General features: G+C 48.4%; 1 protein-coding gene across 1 annotated transcript in view; it reads left to right on the forward strand.

The window, feature by feature from the left end:
• Positions 1-18,647, forward strand: part of RIMS4 (regulating synaptic membrane exocytosis 4) — a gene marked incomplete at both ends in the record, with an annotated part of 52,344 nt that overhangs the window by 18,650 nt on the left and 15,047 nt on the right. Inside the window, one exon of the mRNA XM_082325641.1 lies at positions 16,715-16,856. Within this exon, the coding sequence (XP_082181767.1) occupies positions 16,715-16,856 (142 nt within the window). The remainder of the gene's footprint in view (positions 1-16,714; positions 16,857-18,647) is intronic.

The raw sequence follows: 18,647 nt of genomic DNA on the forward strand, positions 1-18,647 counted from the left end.
TGTCGTTTGATTTATTAATGAGTTGGCTCGGCCAGTTGTCCTAATGCTTTATCACAGCAAAGCGAAACGGAGGGTTGCGCTAAGCCCAGCTCACAAGCGCGAGCACGCGTGTTGTGACCCACGCGCCGTCTCCCTGCAGCCGGCCCCGGAGGACACCGTGGTTTGTGGGTTGGGCGGGCAAGAACTGGCCCTCCTAAACGCTAGCCTTGTTCTGGCCATCGGTGTCCCTTCCCAATACTCATCCTCTCTCTTGCTGTAGAAGAACTTCAGCTCACGCTTTCTTTTTTTTCAGAAGTGGATTGTGATGGTTAATTAGATAATGTTTGCAGAGCGGCGTGCAAAACCTGCCAAGGGTTGCTGTCCTCGCTGGTATTATTAGAGCTGGAGGAAGACTGCCAGAAGCTATTGATTAGTTGGTAAAAATAAACCCTTCAAACTTCTGTGGTCTTTATTCATTTCGGCGTTTTATCTCTGCATCCTGCAAACATTTCAGAGGGTGGATTTGTTTGCTGGAAGATCAAAACAAAATGTTGACAACTACTGGTGCCAACTTGTAGCCTCCTGTGTGGGTGGCATCAGAGGAATTTGTGCGGTGCTCTGGAAAGTCTCTCTAGGCTTTAAATCCCCTTGGATCCTGGAACTGTTGTTTGAGCAAAGCATCCAAGCGGCCAGGTAGGGATAGCACATGGAGCGTCAAAAATAAGGCGAGAATCTTTGGGGTCTGTGAAACCGTGTTGCGTATCGGAGCTTGTATGTACTTCCTAAAGTTGACATTTTGATTTGTTTAGTGCAGTTTGTTGATTAGTTGAGTACAAGCCGAGTCTTGCAATGTGTAGCGGGTGCTGTGGAGAGAACCGTGGCTGGCTGGTGGGAAGGGCTTGCTGCCTCTGTGTTTTCTAGTTCATCTCACAGTGATGGTTTACAGCTTCTCTTCTACCTCACTGTGGAAAACAAAATGTCACCCTTTGAATTCATTAAGCAGCTGTGCAAAGGAGGGGGGACTGTTGAAAGGGAAACTGCTTTTATACAACAGTAAAATACAGGGGGAAGAGTCACCTCTCTCTAGCAGAAAATACAGGAGAAAGGCAAACATGGTGTAACATTCAGAAGGGCCAACTCATGCTTGGTAAAGCGAAATTTCTAAGGAGAAGGGTTACAGCAAGAAGACGCTTTGAGAAGGAGAGCGGTTTACAGGATACCAGAAGGATGTGCTGGTCGTTCATGGATCCAGAGGGCTAAAATTTAGTAGTGACTTCAAACTCAGGTGTGGCCTTATGGTTTACTCTGATGGAAATGTGCAGTCAGAGCAGAAGCAAAACGGAACGTCTTTCTCCAAATTAGGCCAAGGACAAAGCGCAGACCTCCAAACTTCTGCACGTGTTATGACCCAGAAACTGCTCCAGCAGGGAGACTAAAGCCAGGCTTCGGTGGAGACGGCAAAGTGCTTTCTGTGCGTGTGTCAGACTTGCAAATGGATTCGCTTTGGTTATCACAAGTCCCCTTCATGTTTATTTTCTGCCGGTATTTGAACCATTAAGCTTCTTCGAATGAATAGTTGGGTAAATAGGAAGTTTTTAAGCAAATATTGGTGACTGCACTTAGTGAGAGCCATCCGGCAGCCTAAGAACCGACCTGTCATGGAGCGAAGGGCGCATCTCGTCGGAGCCGCCCGTTAGCGCTGAAGGTCCTCCGCTGGCCTGGCGTGCCGGCCTGCTCGCTCGGGAGCAGAGCACCTTCTGGGGCGCTGACCGATGTTACTCTTTGGGGATCTTGAACAAGTACCAGCTTATTTTCTTTTAAAACCTGGGATGGTTCATGAGCAAAGGGCGGGCAGGAACCATCCGCAGGTGCTAGAAACTCATTCCCCAGTGCTAGTTGCTCAGATTTCTTCTAGAAGTAACTAAGATGTGAGCAAGTCTTCTAGCGGCCTGCTGCATAAAGTATGGGTGAAATAGGTTTTTTTTAAAAAAAAAAAAAAAAAAGCTAAGGACAGAATTAATGTGTAGCTGCGTAGGTACGTTACCGGTGAAAGGGAGGAATGGTGGCAAAGAGGTTTCTGTTATTGAAATGTGTCATAACCCATCAGTAACTTAGGGATGGAGGAAGAGCTGTGGGACAGGGGACAGTAAAGACCTGACAGTACAATTTTAATGTTTTTCCAATGGAGCTGTTTGTACGTGGCTGCCCCTTTGAGGAGACCACTGAATACAGGTTTTAATGCTGCTAGGCAAGTTCTTGTGCAGGCGTTGCAGCACCATCCCGGCACGTCCAGGCGCGTGTGGAGTTAGACACGAGCATGTTGAGTGAGAGGAGAGGAGCAGATGCTCTACGGGAAGACAGGGCCTGCCCTGGTGGGCTGGGCACAGACGGAGCAGGGAGACCGCGCAGGACATCCAGTAAACCTATCGCACGAGCTAGAGAGGAGGGAGACTTGGAAGCAGCTTAGGAAGTGGATGGGAGACTACTGAGGACTGTGATCTCACCTCTCTGTGTTGTGGCAAAATGGAAGGGGTAAGAGGTTTTCGTGTCTGCCGAGGTGTCGGGGAGATGGTAAGAGCGTCCGACACCACGGAGGAAACCCGTGAGGGAGATGAGCGCTGGGACGAGGCATCAGCCTGACCTCCTGCTCACCGGCAGTATGGGTTTATCACCACCCCTGTGTAATGCACAGCTAAATGGGAGGTGGTGAAACCTGAAAGCAGAAGCATAGCTTCTTCCCAGAGAGCCCCACTTCTGCCAGCCGGGAATACGGCCTCTTTTACGAGTGCCCACCTCCTAACCCTGCGAGTAGCAGCTGCCCAGATTTACTGGGATGCTTCTTCAGGGTGCTGGCCCAGCCTCTGCTGACTCGTGGCTTAGGGAATTCCTCTGCTCCTGACGTTTTTCCTCATTGATTTTGTCCCGTTGCTTTTTGAACCCTCGTTAATGTCCTGCAGCCGGGAGATGCCTGCTCCGGGGCAGGGAGCAGCGTCCGTCGCCCCTCTCGCCTCCTGGGGATGCCTTCTCTTGTTGGCGTGATGAGTTCTTGGCTGTGGGTTGCCACAGAGCCGTGGTGGGGCAGACCCTAATTTTAGCACATTATGCTGGTTTAATGACGGTAATAGAAAGTCAATTTATAGGCAAGAACAAATTGCCTTTTTATATGGGGAGGAGGATAATTCCTCCCCTGTGTTACATTATTAAATTTGTAATCTTCTTTTCTAATGCTTTTCAAAAGTGAATATTAACAGAATCTAAAATACAGATCTTAAATTTATGAAGCGCATTTTTTTCCTCAAACTCCTCAAGTTCTATAATTTGTCTTTAGAGGTGAACTTCAGCAAGGTTTTTTTTTTAACTTAATAAATTAAAATCCCTTACTTGCTACCTATCTCTGGACAAGCTTAAAGGCTCCAAAGGTACTTATATTTTAAATAGCAATAATGGATATCTATTTCCATCTTTGCTGAGTGGCGAGTTCTGCGTTCAGGCTTATTCCCTAGTGATGAAAGATACCGGAGAGAGAAAAAAAAAGGACACATTTTCCTATGCCATTTGCTAGCGAGGAGGCTGTTGTGATGCTCTTTTTTGTTGCCAAGGGAACGGAGCCCTGAACTTGTGGCTCCGCAGGAGGAGGAGGAGGAGGAAAGGGCGTTACTTCACTCCCGAGCACGCTTCGTAATTTTGACTTGTGATCGGGGACTGTGGATGGGTTGGGACCGAGGGTCTCTCGTTGAAGTTCACTTTCAAAATTGTGTCCCCTACCTCCTTACATTTGTTTCCGCGTTAGTTGGAATAAAGGCGAAGGCTGGAGCCTGGTGGTGCAGCTCCACCCTCGTACTGGTAACGGGGGGAAGGTGGCTGGACGCACATCCGTCACCGGCGCGGTTACTGTACGCAGCGGAGTGACCCGGAGCGCTCGGAGCGCCGTCGGTGATGGAAGGGGATTGTGCTGCAGCTGAAATGGACTTCTCTGACCTTGCCAGTACCACCTCAAGACATCCGGGCTGGCATCAGAAGGCCTTGGGTCTTTAAGTATGAGAAGAGAAATGGGAAGGTTAACTGCGAGTGGAAGAAGGAAGCAAGTTACGCAGATGCGGGTGCTTCATAAGCGAGGTTAATGCACAGGGTCCTCTTCTGACCTTGTTTCATTGCTGAAGGTCACTCGTTGCCTGCACATCTTATAAAGAGGTTCCCATCAAACATGTTTTTTTGTTAGTTATGTTAAAACTATTTTTTCACTCCTAAATAAAGATACATATTGCTCTGTAATGCATGTTTGATCTTGTGAACTGGCAGTGTTGTCTGCAAGACTGATGCTGGCTGTATCGCCAGTCCTTTTGTTTCTTCTTCATCTGTTCTCTTTTCTGCTGTCATAGGAGAGACAGAAATCACCAAGGTGCTCTAAAGTGTTTTGTTCATCACTGCTCCTTCTACAAAAAGTATTTAGAATATTTGGCACGAATCACGGGGTTTTGGTGAACTTGCTGCCACGTACGTGTCCTGGGGTAGCCGTGCTACAGCCAGCCATCCGCTTCTCGTGAAGCTGGGCCGGCGTGCGGCCGTGTTGCACCGAGTGATTAACACAAATTCCGTTCAATACAATATTGAACACCATAGCATGTCTCTTCTTGACAAAGGACCGATTGTTCCTGCATCTAATGGTTGGTAATTGAGAAAACTAGATCTTGGTATTGTTCCTAAAACATATTAGTCTGCTCCATTGATGGCTTTTTTCCTCTAATCCTCAGTAATCTTCAGACAGGCACGATATTTGGGTTGGTTTCCCATGTTCCCCAGTATCTGTCAGCAGAGATGAAGACATTGTGTCTAGTTTCCAGCTCTGGCCAAGGGGCTTTTTTTCCTCTATTGGAAGCTCAATACTCTGCTTAGACAAATGGTGAACTGAATTTCCCAATTGCCTTCAAATAATTTGGGGTGGTTTTATATCTGAGGACTGCTTTTGTGCATGCAGAAGGCAGATGTAGGAGGCGGTTATGCGTCTGCCATGTTCGTCTGTGGGAGAGTTTATCGCTCAGATGAGAGTCTGCGTGCATCTCCTCAGAGTTTAGGCTGTGAAAATTTTGCTTGAATGTTTTTTGGTGGTTTTTTTGGTTTTTTTTTTTTTGTTAGGAGGCCGCTGGTTAAATTTCAGCACCTCTGTTTTTGGTATTGGATGGTGTTGTCTTGACTTGTCACCAGCTGAAGATACCTGTGATGTATGATTGGCAGGGCTGTTTGCTATGAGATGAAGCCCCGTGTTTTGACCACTTTGATTCCTTAGTCACCACGAATCACTTCATATTGTAAGGTACTGCTGCAACATGACGGCTCGTCCTGTCCCGCTTCTGAGCGTCGAAGCCTGACCCTCTCTTCCAGCTGTCCAGAGATGCCTGCAGCCAAATTATCATGGTCATGGAGGGCAGGGTGCTCTCCTTTCACTCCACCCAAGCAGAACCAGGCGCTTGGGCTGTATTAAAGTGATCCCAGATCCCGACAAGGGATCCATACAAGAGAACCGGTATGAGCGCAGTGGATCCGTTTGCAAGAGCAGAGCTGTCGTTCGTGGGTTGGAGGAGCCGGTGAGCGAGTTGGGCTGCTGCTGTGCCAGATCCTCTCTCCGCCCGCCAGAAAGCGCGGGGCTCTTCCCCAGGCTTTTGGGAAACGCCAGCACCCTCCGTGCTCGCCGCTTCGGCGTCGCCGGCGTGCTGCAAGCAGAGGTTTTCATGCTGTTCTTGGTGCCCCTTGGGAAGAAAACGGTTCCCTTTAGCGCACCTATGGTGGGATGCGGTAGCTGCCCGGCAGGACGGGCGTTGCGTGGCTGCGGATCTGTCAAAGGATACCTCTGCGTGAGTCAAAGCAGCGTGTGGAATTAGAGGGGGAAAACGTGCTGGCTGGCTTGCTTCCCTTAGCGTTTGCTACAGGTAGTACATGAAAGCACCTTTGGTGAAGCCCGACACAGGTAGCTGTATCATCTGGTGCAATTGCCTGGAATTAGAAGCTGAATGCCTGAAATTGTTCGACTTCTCTGGAAACCAGACTGTCATCTCCCCCTCTCCGCTTCCTCAGTGGATCAAATAATTGCTTCCAAATGGACGCAAGTTATTAAGCAGTGTGTATAATTAAAGTCAACTCCTTGTGAATTTGATCATTCATTTCCTTAAGGAAAATATGATGAAGTAATTACAGCCCAAGCTAAACACAAATCAAATGCTATTCTAAGCGCGATTCTGCACCATGATTCTAGTTTATGAATGACTCCAGGGTGCTGTGGCTTCATGCCTGTTAAAGAAATGTGGCTGTGTTTTTAATTGTGTTTATAACGAATGAACAAAAGGTTGCATGACTCATTCACTGTGCCAAGACTGTGGCTCGCTCTCTGTTCACACACACACGGGTCTCGACAAAGCCGCTCGCTCCTAAAAGAGCATCAGTGGGACAGAAGAAAAGGGAAAAATCTTGTTAATCTGGCCTTGTCAGCTCTTTCCTCCTGAATTTTATCTGTACCAAAACTGAACTTTACCTGCTCTAGCTGTGAATTTGAGGGAGGCAATTATTTCTTCAAGTACATAAGGCAGAGCCCTGTCCTCACCCTCTCCCCTCTCTCCATCATTCCTATAAACGTAGCACGTACTTTCCAGTTTCGGCCAGATTTGGTGGAGAGGTGGAGGATATGAAGATGGCTCTGGGTAGAGAGAAAGACCCAAATTAGTGGTCCCAGAAGAAAAGGTTTGATATGTAATCTCAGCTTAAAAGTAACGTTCTGAGTGAAAAGAAAACCCTGGAGCTGAGCATTATAAATCCCCTGGATGGAAAGGCGTGTCAGCTTCTCCGAGAAGCTTTGGTTGCTTCAGGAGGCTCATGACCTTGGAGTCCTCTTCCACAACGGGAAAACACAGCTTGCAAACAGACTGCTTGAGTGATTTTGCCCACTGCTGTCTTCCCAAGAGTTCAGCGGGCTCGGGACGAGCAGGACAGCCTTGTGCAAAGCTTCCTGGCGTAGGGAAGCGTGGGCAGGGCAGCTCTTTCATCTCATGCCGTCCTTCTCTTACAATGACGCTTTCTAGCCGCTTTATTTTTGCGAAGTCACCTTATTTTTGTGATCCTCTTCTAAATTGAGAGGTTTTCTGCAGCGCAGGCTCATTCATATTTCAGATCCTGGACTTAAGCAACATCCTCAGAGTTATTAATAGTGTGAGATGGATGGCAGAATTAGGACAGAGTGCTCTGGTTCAACTCGCTTGTAATTCGGTCGAGATCCTGACCTGGCCTTCAGAACTCGCGTTGGTCACCTGGAGGACTTCAGCCACCGGGACACGAATCGGCTCCACCTAAGCTCCTCCTTGTGAAAGGATGAGGAGAAGGCCCTGGGACGGCCCTGGCAGACAAACTGGCCACCCACCTTTCGCTTTTCGTGTTTTCCTGCTGCCCAGATCTTCACAGTTGGCAAAGTTTTAAGAGTTTTGAACCGAGAACATTGTGTCTTAAAGCACTGCTGGTTGTTGGTACTACGTCTGACATTTCCCCCAGCTTCCTAGGCAGTCAGTATTACAACGCAGTAGTTGAAATACAGTCAGTTATTTGTTGTTATTAGTTGCCTGTGGCTGTGCCAAACGTACCTGTTCTCCGAGCCCATCAGCTGAACTTCCCTTGCGTTGGCGCGTACTCAGATAGCAGCCCCGGGCCTCCCGGCTGGGCAAATGGCAAAGAGGGGGAGTTAAACTCTGGGTGAGGCTTAAACCACAAACTCCAAGAAGTGGAGAGACTGGGTCCCCTCGTTGCTGTGCAATCAGAATGTGTGTGTATATGGTTCATTGCATTATAAATACGATAGTAAGAATTTTTTTTGGTTTTAAGTCATCAGCCCTTGTCCGAGCACAAAAGAAGCAGAAGATGGAGGAAGGCCTGGGACGTGTCCGTCCCGGCCGTGCAGCTCTTCCAGGGAGGACTGGCGCAGCATCAGCGGTCCTGTGCTTGTCCGTCCCCGGAGACCTGGGCCTGCGGATGGGGCAGCGTTCGCGTTTCGTTGCTAGGCTGCTGCAGAAATACTACAGCAGGGAATTTTCTGCATGCGTATGGACATTTCAATTAATCAGACTCTCCTGCAAAGCACGGCAGGTTGGGGGAAGAGGAGGGGGCAGCGTGTTCCATTTTCTTACAAAAATAAAAATGCAGAAGCAGCCATCAGATGAAGCTATTTGGATCCTGCTGCTGCAACCAAAACAGAGACATGGAAAGAATTCTGAAGAGTTGGGTCTGGCTGCAGAGTAGTTCCCACGAAATACTCTGAAAGAAACAAACGTTTTTGTTAGTGTTAGGGTACTGTAACTTTTTAATGGTGAAAAGCTAAACAATTTTGTACGGTAATCAACAAAATCTGTTTGGAAGTCATTGAAAGTGGAATATACGTGTTTACCTTTGGGTTGGTTAGCTTTCTCTCTTTTGTCAGTGAAGGAAAAAAAATCTCAAAGCAATTTTCCTGGCTACACGTTAGTTGCAGAACTTTTTCTTTAGACATTTTTAAATGAAAATTTTGGCCATTTAATTTTTTTTTTATATAGATGAATTATCAGAAAGGTCAAAATTAAAAATAGTATCATGGGAACTATTTGTTTTTAACCTCAAAAGGAGCAGAAAAAATATATCACACTTCCCTTGTTTAAAATATGAAAATGGATCTCATGAATATAGGAAGCAAAATCAAGGCTTTACCAGCGCTCCACCCAGCCCACAAGAGGTGACAACAACATCTTACTGGGGGTGGAGACCTGCTGAGACCCAGCCAGCTGGATTTAAACCAAACTGCAGCTGGGACCAGCTTAGAGGAGAAAGCGCTTGCCGCTTTCAAGCGCCTGAGGAGTTGGGGATCTGGGCCGGGTTGTGGGGCGGTTAGGAGCTACCGGCGAGCCTAAAAACCCGCGTGTGGGGTTTGGTGGTCCCCTGCCCGCGCCGGTGGGGTGGGAGAGGAGTAGCGGGCGCAACGCTCTTCTCCCAGCGTTGGGGGGGTGGGAGGGACGGACGGGCTGCGCGGGGGAGCGGCAGGTCTCTGTTCCGTTCTTAGCATTTCTAGGAAGGAAGAGGAGGAAGGTTAGCTTCGTCCTAGCGACGGGAAGCTACTGTTAGGCTTTAAGAACAGGGCTGTTGCTTTACGGAGACTCGCAGAGCTCCCGCGCCGTGCACGGCTACGTAACGCGTCGCCCTTCTGCGGGCCGGGGAAGTTTTCTGTTGTGCGTCTCAAGCTCAGTGGGTAAAGAAGGGAAGGCGGCCTCCGAGACTGCTGCCAGGTGCCTGCTTGGTAACAACAACCCTGCGGATGATTTTTGATCCTCTTCTAATGGTGAGGGGGAAGAAGAAAAAATTACGGCTTTGGGGGGAGTTGGTTTGATGTGCGTGCATCTGGGCCCGGGTGCGACCGCTGCCCCTCGGTGTGGGTGAGGAAAGGCAGGGCTGAACGCTAGGACGAGAGAAAGCTTTTTTTGTGCTAAAACAGCCCAGTGGCCCAGGAGCAGTGGGACGTGTCGGTGGCTGTGCCACGTGTTGGTGGGAGTTCGGAGGTGTCCCGCTGGCGTCTCCATCGCCCGTGCAGGTGGGGCGTCCTGGCCCTGCTCTGCCTTCAGCTGGGGTCTGTCGCTGTCACAGCAATGCAAATAGTTGCTGATTTTACTATTTTCTGGCTCTCCCAAGAAGAGTTGACTGACCTTTCCCCACCCTGTGGATGTACTTAATCTGCAGAGATTAAGAATTAACACGTTGAAATTTATTTTTTTTTTTCCATCCCGTAGATTTTCTGCTTAATTTGGAAAGAAAGGGTGTGATTTTATTAGTGTCTGAAACTAGGACAAGGGGAACGAAGCAAACAGCCTGATTAGGGCCCCTGCTTATCCCCAGCCATTTTCTGTCGGTTCTGGTGGATTACTCAGGCTGTGATGATCGTCTGGCGTGTTCTGGAGCACAGTACAAACTGCCTCTCTTTAGGTGCTCATAATTCACACTCCATTAGGATGTCGATGTAGGGAATACTTGGCAGAATGTCAGAGCTTGCCAGGCATGATGAGACTGAGTTCATCTTGTTAAATTGCATTCTGAAGTGACAATCCAGTATTTATGTAGTTTTTTTTCCCCTCAGCAGTAGCATCCCTTTGGGAGAGCAGCATGGCTTGCTCCGAACACGGACTCGGATGTAAAAGGGCCTGCGATGCCCACCCCGACAGCCGCTCCGCTCAGCATGTGCCAGGCTGTCGCAGGTGTCGGATATTCATGCAAGGCTGTGGGAAGACTTTTCTTTTTTCCCTTTGAAGCTGAACAATGGAATTCTTTTATTCATCTCGGAATTGATTCATGGCACACGAATCTTAGCACATGTCTGTAGGGATTCAGCATCTGACTAAACAGAAAACAATCTTTTATTTTTAAACCCATTAGGAACAACAGTGCAGTGACAAAGTTTGAAGCGGAGAGGCTAACGCGTTGGCTCTTTTCTCAGAGTATTTGAAAATTGGAAGCAGGTAAAATGGTCGGCGCTTCAGCAGCCTCACGGGGTGCTGAGCTGAGACTCCCACTGCTGCTTTTTGCCCACAGACGTGCCAAAGAACATTGTTGGACCTGGGGACCTTCTTCCTAATCTCAGCAGGTGATGATATCCAGATGGGTGCTTTGTGTTTTCCCTCCTTCATTTTCAGCCCCAAACGGACATGCGTCATCTTTTCTCTCGGGCAGACCTTCGTGGAGAAGAAAGCAAGAATCAGCTCTTTGTTTTTGACCTTGAGAGTGAAGTTTGTGGCTGTGGGAAATGAAAGGGCTTGGGAGATCATGTTTGAGCCAAGGATAGAGCAGGCAGACGTGGTGTAAACTGCTGCCTAGCTCGGGGCATATCTCCCTTGCGGGCAGTCAGGTCCTGTCCCACCCGGCCACGCGCCCCTGGTACCCCTGGATGCTGACTGCAGACGTTCATCCCCCTCGTCTCGGCTTCTACATCATCTGCAGCGTGCTCCGAAGGCTGCATCGACTCTCTCAAATGGGTTTTTCTCTGTTTCCCCGCTGGGGCTGTCAATTCTCCGTGCTTCCTAAGTGCTGGTTTGTACCTGGGCCTCATTTTGGAGCAAAGCAGATAATTCACTCGCTGAGGAGCCCAGGTGTGAAGCCAGAGAGCAGAGTGTGCCCGGGTCGATACCCTGCAGCATGTGTGATGCAAATCGATGCATGCTGCTTGGCTTGGGTAAGAAAAGCAATAGAAATGCAGTCTCTTCGCTTAGGCTTGAACTAGTCTGTCCTGGAAAATACAAAATGTTATTTTGCCCAGAGCTTTGCAGTAGGAACAAATGCAACGTGAAAGCAAGCGTCCGGCTCGTTTCCCTTCCTTTCCACCTTGCACCCCAAGGTGAAGTTTGGGAAGGAGAAAAGCGAACCAGGCTGTTCCGTGGGACCCTTCCTGTGTATTGGGCGGCCCGTGTCGGTGCTGCCTGGCCACGTGCTGTGGTACCAACACGTTCTGTGCTTGGAAGCAGTTGGTTAATTTAGGAGCAAAGCTGATCGAGTTGAAATTCAATCAATTCCTAATCTCAGGGTTAAATCAATATCAATTAATTCTAAAGTATGGGAGGGTCCATAGCACGTGCATCATGCCGGTTTCTTTTTGTGTTGGTAGCATCCAGCAAGCTGAGCCAACATGGAGGGGAAAATTGAAAAGGGAAAGGGAAAGAGAAGGAGGGTGCCATGGACGTGGGTGGGGGAAAAGGAAGCAATGAGAGGGGAGGTAGGGTAAGGATAACGGGGAAAGGGGCACACGCTGTCCCTCAGAAACATCAACTCTGTAAACATCTATCGTAGAGTAATTCTGTGTGGGAGTAATAATTGTATAGTCATGACCTTGTGATGAGCTGTTGCAGAACTTGCACAGATTTTTCAAGACCTGATGGCCTCTGAGCATGGAGAGACCAGTCAGTAGCGGAGAGGAAGGGCTTCAAGGAGCCGTGCGTTAGACTGACGTAGAAGAGGGCGTGAGAAATGGTGACTCTTCTCCTGGGGGAGAGAACGGGACGGTGCCACTCTCGTCTTTCCCACCCCCAAGGTTTAAGGCAAATACAATTCTTGGTGGCAGTCAGTTCTGCCACAGGACTGGCATCATCCTCGAGAAGAGCTGCCTCTCGAGGCGCTTGGCAGCTGAAAATATATTTAAGGAAGGGAACTCTGCAAAGGATGCTGCGTGCTATGCAGGGCACCTGCGCGGTCACCGTACGCCTCTTCGTCCGTTGCTGGGTTGTCTGGAGGGAGCTTTTGGTTACTTGGTCTGCTGTCACTCTCAGACAGAATTAGGGGAAACATGATAATGAGATCCAATTAATAAAGAACAGAATGATGAAATATAATTAATACCGGTCAAGGAGGATTTAGGGAAAATGGGTCTTGTCAGACATTTTTTTTTCTCCGAGTTTTAGTAGAAGCAGGTATCTGGGTAAATGTGATATGTAAGGGTTTTGTCCTAGAACAACATGACCCTAAAAAATGTGATGGTGATAAAGAGATTAAAAACTTACTTCCTATTTCAAAAAAGCAGTTGTCAAGGCAAAGCCTCAAAGGCAGGAGCCTCTTTTGAAGGCCTGGTGCTATTCAGCATTTTCATTTGATACGGAGCAAGCGTGAGTTTAAACCTCACTAAATTCACAGGCAATATGCACGTTAGAAAGATAGTAAATAGTATTGAGGGTGGGAGAGTTGTATAGAGCTGTCTGGACTTTTTTGCTGTCTCTCTTCAAATAAAATGTGTTTTCTTACATATTCCTTAATATAACGTTCTACCAGGTGGTACCAGCAGGACAGGCAGGGACCGCACAGCGTCCAGGCGAGGTGTGATGCTATACCAAGAGCTTGCCGTGGTCTTGGGAGATGCAAGTAGAAGCAGTGAAGATGAGAGTACAAGCTGATTTTTACCTCTGTGCATGTTTTTGCAGTAAAATGCAGTCTCCGATTCTGCTGTGCGTGTTCTCAAAAGGGCATTTAAAACCTGGGGAGGTCATTAAAAAGATTCAAAGGCAGCAGAAAAAAATGCCGGAGCACGAGAAACACAAAGAGCTCAGTCTGTTTAACTTGTCAAAGAAGATTGAGAGATGACTTGATTATGCTGCAGAAGAGTCTTCATAGCGAGAACAGAAAGCAGCCCTCGCGGTGGAGAAGGGCATTAAAAACCTGATGGGTGAAAGCTGAAACCAGGCAAACTTAAGTCACATCTCTAAATGTCAGGTAGTAAAATAAACTGCACAGGCAAATGGCAGATTCTTCATCTCTTGATATCTTCAAATCCAGAGCAGATAGCTTTTTAGAAGATATTCTTTAGCCAAACATAAATTGTTTGGCTGAACAGAGCAACATCTAAGTGCCTGTCAACACAGAGAACTTGGCTAAGTGTCTGCTGGTCCCTTCTGGTTCTTGGCATCTGCGAGGTGCTGTGTATCTTATCCTGGATATTTGAGCAAAAAATTTCTTCTTCCCAAGGTCGTTCTGAAGCAGAATCTGCTCTTCAGCTGTGTGTTGTGCTGCAGGCCTGACCGGCTGCTTAACCTTTGTCGTTTAGTGCTTAATGGGAAAAGGTGCAGGGAATAAATCTGGTGATGCTGCAGAAAACGTCGATACTACTCTTACTTGTTCCAGATACCGCTAACAATTAAATTAAGACAAATGGTTTTGCCAGGCAACACCCACATAGATGCATATCATTTACCTTCTTGATTTGCAAAGGTGTTGAAGCATAAGATTTCAGGTAAGGGAGGAGGCGCAGCCCCTGCGCGGTGCTCCACGCTGGCCGGAGACAGTTGCTAGTCGGCGACTAGTGCTTGTGAGATGTTCTCGGTCCGCGGACGAGTAGCGCAGCTTTGTATTTATTGCCTTTCTGCGCTGACCCTTTCCAGGTGTGCTACTCCGGATCTGCCCTTCTCTCCCAACTGAGGGGGTTAAAACACTGTATTTTTGTTACATGCTGACTAAAGGTAAAGTTTGAGTAAAGGTAAAGTTTGACTAAAGGGTTTATGTGGGTAGTTTAGGAACCTATATCCCATTTCTGATGGCATCTCTGGTGATTATGCTGATCTCTTACCCTGTTTCAGTCTTGACTCTGGCTGCAGTGGTTTGGGAGCTTGCCTTTTTGGCAAAACAGGTTCCTCCCGCTCTGTTCAAGGGAAACTTCTGGCAAAAAGAGACTGGAGAGGAAAAAGACTGGAGAAGCCTGTCTCCAGAGTAATGGGAGATGGTTTGGGAGACGCAGGAGTCGCTGCGCATCTCTGTCTGGAAGAGCAGGGAGGAACGGAGGGATTCTTGTCGTCTATTCCTGTCATCTTGTTTTCCAGAGTTTCTCCATTATATATATTTTTTTTAAATAAGAATATCCATGTGTCATAGCCGTAAAAGCCATCAGGAATACTAGAAAACCACCCACTCGGAGAAAACCAGCAGTTCCAAGCGGTGCCTGTGGTGCTGCAGCTGAACTGGCCCCGTGCCAGCGGAATCGTCGCCGGCGCAGTGCTCTGGTCCTGCCCGTCTTCCACGCTGCTGCCTTCCCTTGTCTTTGGGCCCGGCTGCTTCATGTCACCAGCGTGGAATCGGGAGATGGCTGATAGAAAGCAGCAAGCGCCTTGGGTTGCTCTAGAGCCTTGCTCTGTCCCAAGCCTCTCGTGCGCTGCCAGACGTGGATGCGTGGCCTTCTGAGTGTGAATGTCTGCAGGCATGTCTCATTAGATTGGGGAAATAAGCGATTTTTTTAAACAGGTGTTGCATAGTTGGGCAACGGGGCGTTTTTAATTTGTTTCCTACATTTATGTCATTTGCTGCTTTGACTGTGGTTGCCTACTAAGGCTCTCGTAAGGCCCGGCCTGAAAGGTGCCGAAGGATGAGCGTTCTGAGAGCGCACGCGTGAAGGAGGGATGGGCGTTGATGGATGTCGATGACGAAAAGGTTGGTTGCGGAGAGGTGAATGCAAGACAAATTAAACGGACCATCAAGTCTGCCCGCCAGGCCGTGGGATGCTCTGAAAGGGACCTGGCAACCCCATCGGGGGATCCAGCAAGCTGCACGAGGCTTGTCGAAGGTGCGTCAAAGGGGCTGTTCAGCAGCGGCTGGGGAAGCGGGAAAGGCCGTTTCACGAGGATTTGCTTTTATTGGTGCCTGCATTGTTATTCTTGCCTGAAGGGTTGGATTTTGGAAGCACGTTAAAAATATGTTTTATGTTTGTGTAACTTCCTGATTTATACAATGTCTTCATACTTCGCTCTAGGCACACAAACAATACAAACCGTAGTTAATGTTAACCCAGCACGCGTACGCTCTATCCTCGCAGCCCACAGGGACGCATCCACGTGTGGGGCCAGCGGCTGGTACAGAGCCCTGGGGCCAGCACGTTTACCCCCTCGGAAACCTCACGATACCAGGGGAAAAGGGACTTTATAGCTGAGTTTACGGAAGAATTTTTGCCTTTGCATTTCAGTGTAGGTATAATTTGAGAAGTAGGATAGGAAGCGTTTCTGATATCTTACTGACTTTTTTTTTTTTAAAAGTGCCTGTTCACACCAAGATGCAAAGAAAAGTGTTTTAGGTCAAGCAGCTTGCTACACAAATAAGTGTTCTGCATATTTTAGACAAGTTCTTACAGATATCTTTATATTTCCAAAGTAGTTGGGAAAGACTTGTTTTCTTTAATATTTGGGGAGCCTGACTTCGCTAGACTCAATAGCTGGGTCATTTCTTCTCCAGGGTGGTACTCAAAAAGCTGGAGGGTTTCTGAGAGCACCGTGGGTCAGAGGTTTGTTGCCTGAATCCAGGTTAATGGACGGGCACCTTTAAAGGCTTTAGATAATTCTGCTTTGTTCAGAAAACTTGTAGCAGCTGTGTTTCAGGATGAGTGCTGTATGTGGGATGAAATCTGGAGCTTCCCAGCACCAGCTAAAGCAATTAATAGTAATGGTATTCGTTACGTATTCATTACATAACGCGGTTTGTTCTGGGGAGCAGACTGCTGGGGATGAAAATAGCGGCCGCTGGTTTCGGAGGGCTGGGCCTCTGCAGCCTGCGCCCAGGAGGAGCCAGAACCTCCTTCGTTCCCTTTGCGCTCTGGCCGAGGGCGCGTACGAAGGGGAATAGTCCTCTCCGGGGTTTTCCGCTCCCGGTGCGATTCCAGGTGCCGCCAGGGAACGGTTTGGCCGTGCCCGACTGTTCCCCTCCGGGAGGGCTCCTGCCTTCGCGGCGCCTCTGGTGCTCCCTGGCCGTGCCCCCGCTCTGCTCCCTTGATGCTCACCGGGAGCTGTGGCCCTTTGCTGCTCCGCACAACCTGAGGCAGCGACACGGGGTATAGGAAACGTCGTGAGGCCCGGCGAGGCCGTGCTCCTCGGCTCTGCCCGCGGGCGCTGCTGCTGCGCTCCTCAGCCGGGTAGCTCCGCGTAGAGCCGGCTCGTGTGCCTGCCTGCGCCCGACGCGCAGTCGGTCGGTACAAATGGTCGGAGGAGGTAGGGTGGTATGTACGTTTTGAGTTTCTGCTGGGCCCTGGCTTGCTGGAGCGCTGGGTTGGCTCCAGAGATGACCGGGAGCTGCTGCTGAAGCAGGGCTGAGTAACGAAACACTGCGGGAGTGCAAAATGCTGCCTGGCTGCCAGATGTCAGGCTGATCTGAAAGACCTTCCCTGCTTCCCCTTCACTCTGTCGTTGCAAAAGGCCCTGGGAACGATAGCTGAGTGTCTTTTCTCCCCTTTTGTTCCTAGATGGGGATGGTCGGAGACTGAAAGGAGCCATCCAAAGGAGCACAGAGACTGGGCTGGCTGTCGAAATGCCCAGCCGGACCGTCCGTCAAGCCAGCCACGAGTCCATTGAGGACAGCATGAACAGCTATGGATCAGAGGGAAAGTGAGTCACCGAAAGGGAGCTGGGGGATCGCTTGTGGGATGCACTGCTCTTCTTATACCCGCTAATTTTCCTCCAGCGTGATAGGTGATGTGTTTGTCTGACTTGCCGATGCCGCAGGTGTACTGCCCAGTCAATTAGAGGAGAGCGGGTCTCCCGCCTGCATAGCTGGCACATACTCTAGCTGTTTATATACTTTTTTAGTGTCCTCGTTATTCTGAGCTGAAGCAGATAGCCATTACTTTTAACCACTTTGCCTTTAGAAGAATAATTCAAGGTGCATAGCTGAGGCTCATTACTGGTAATAGATTATAAGCCAGTAGTCTTTAGTGTTGCACAATAGCTGTCCATCTTCCCTATTTCAAGATAGCCTTTTGGTTTGGGGGGAAAAAAAAAAGTGATGAAAAGGATGCAAGTAAGAAAGTAATCATTCTGGTATCAAAATACATATTTAGAAGCCTGCATATACTTCTGGTAACAAGCTTTTTTTTTTTTTTTTTTGTTTCATCTGAGTTACTGTGTCCTAAAAGAATGTATTTTAGAAACGGTTTTTGACCCCAAGAAAAGTTATAAGACACTTATCCGTAGTTAGGCTTTGTACCAGAATGCAAGGCAGGGGATCCTTAGGCCGGGACTTTGGGGGCTGACTTGTCTCCCATGCTCGTTTTTTTTTATTTCCATTATTTGAAGCCATATATGGAGATCATGATCATTTTATTAAGATGACCATTCATGGGAATCTTTGGAGGCAAAAAACCCCCAGTATTTAAAAAAGGGGGCAATATATACTATCAGATTCCGTGCTTCTAGGTATGAGGCCAGAACGTTTGTGTACCTAAAACGTGCTCTGTTTAAGCCAAGTACCGTGCTTGGCATCGCTCCGTACACTCTCTAGTCCCACGTGGTGTTCCAAGTACACCGTACTGCGAAAATGCTGGGATAGTCCAAAGGCCCTCTCGATTAATGGGATTCTGGTGTTAAATAAGTAACAGGCTGTAAATTAAGAGAGACTTTCTTTAGCTTTAGAAGTAGGCTAATCCTGGAAAGGCATCATAGATCTGTGCTGAAGGTTGGAAATAGTAATGAGGCACAGGCTGCGATAGCAATCTTGTCACTCCGAAGCTGTGATGTGCCTTATCTCTTCTGTGAGCTGCTGTCTCCGGGGAAATATTCCTGCTACACCACCACAGCCCTGTGGCTTGGAGTTCTGCCTCTGCTACGAGATGCAGAGGATTAGTGATTAAGTTCAGTCCCTTGGCAATGTGGGGCAACAATCTGCTTCTGTGCAGAGTAGAATACTTTTTATATTTACATAGCTTACCCTCCTGGGAAGGGGTATAATTCTCTGAAAGGCCTGTGTCCAACCATTACATACGCTGCTTGCTTTGATTGTGCTTTCCTGGAGAGAGAATATTTCTGCCAACAAACTACTGTAGCCGTACGAGTGCTGTTTTACCCTGAAGGCAGGTGGCATGTAGCTATCAGCTCAACAAAGAAAGAAAAATCCTGTCTTGCAATCCAAATGTCTTTATTAGGACAAGTCTAACATTTGGTATTCCAACCTCGAAGGCTGCTAGAGCATCCTCGCCAGCCCCTCTGCCGGGGATGGGACGGTTTCTCCTCTTACTTCTCTGAAAAGTGTGATTAAGTGGTTCCTGGACGCTTTGTTTTTAGGTGGGATAATTGGTCTCCTCTGGAAAGCCGGTGGGAATTGCAGCTGGCTGAGCTGCAAGTGATAAGCAAACAGGGCTCAGAGTACCAAGAGCTGAGGGCCATGAAAAAATGTCCTCCCAC

This window comes from Platalea leucorodia (genome assembly GCF_965183815.1).
Source record: "Platalea leucorodia genome assembly, chromosome: 13".
Taxonomy (NCBI): domain Eukaryota; kingdom Metazoa; phylum Chordata; class Aves; order Pelecaniformes; family Threskiornithidae; genus Platalea; species Platalea leucorodia.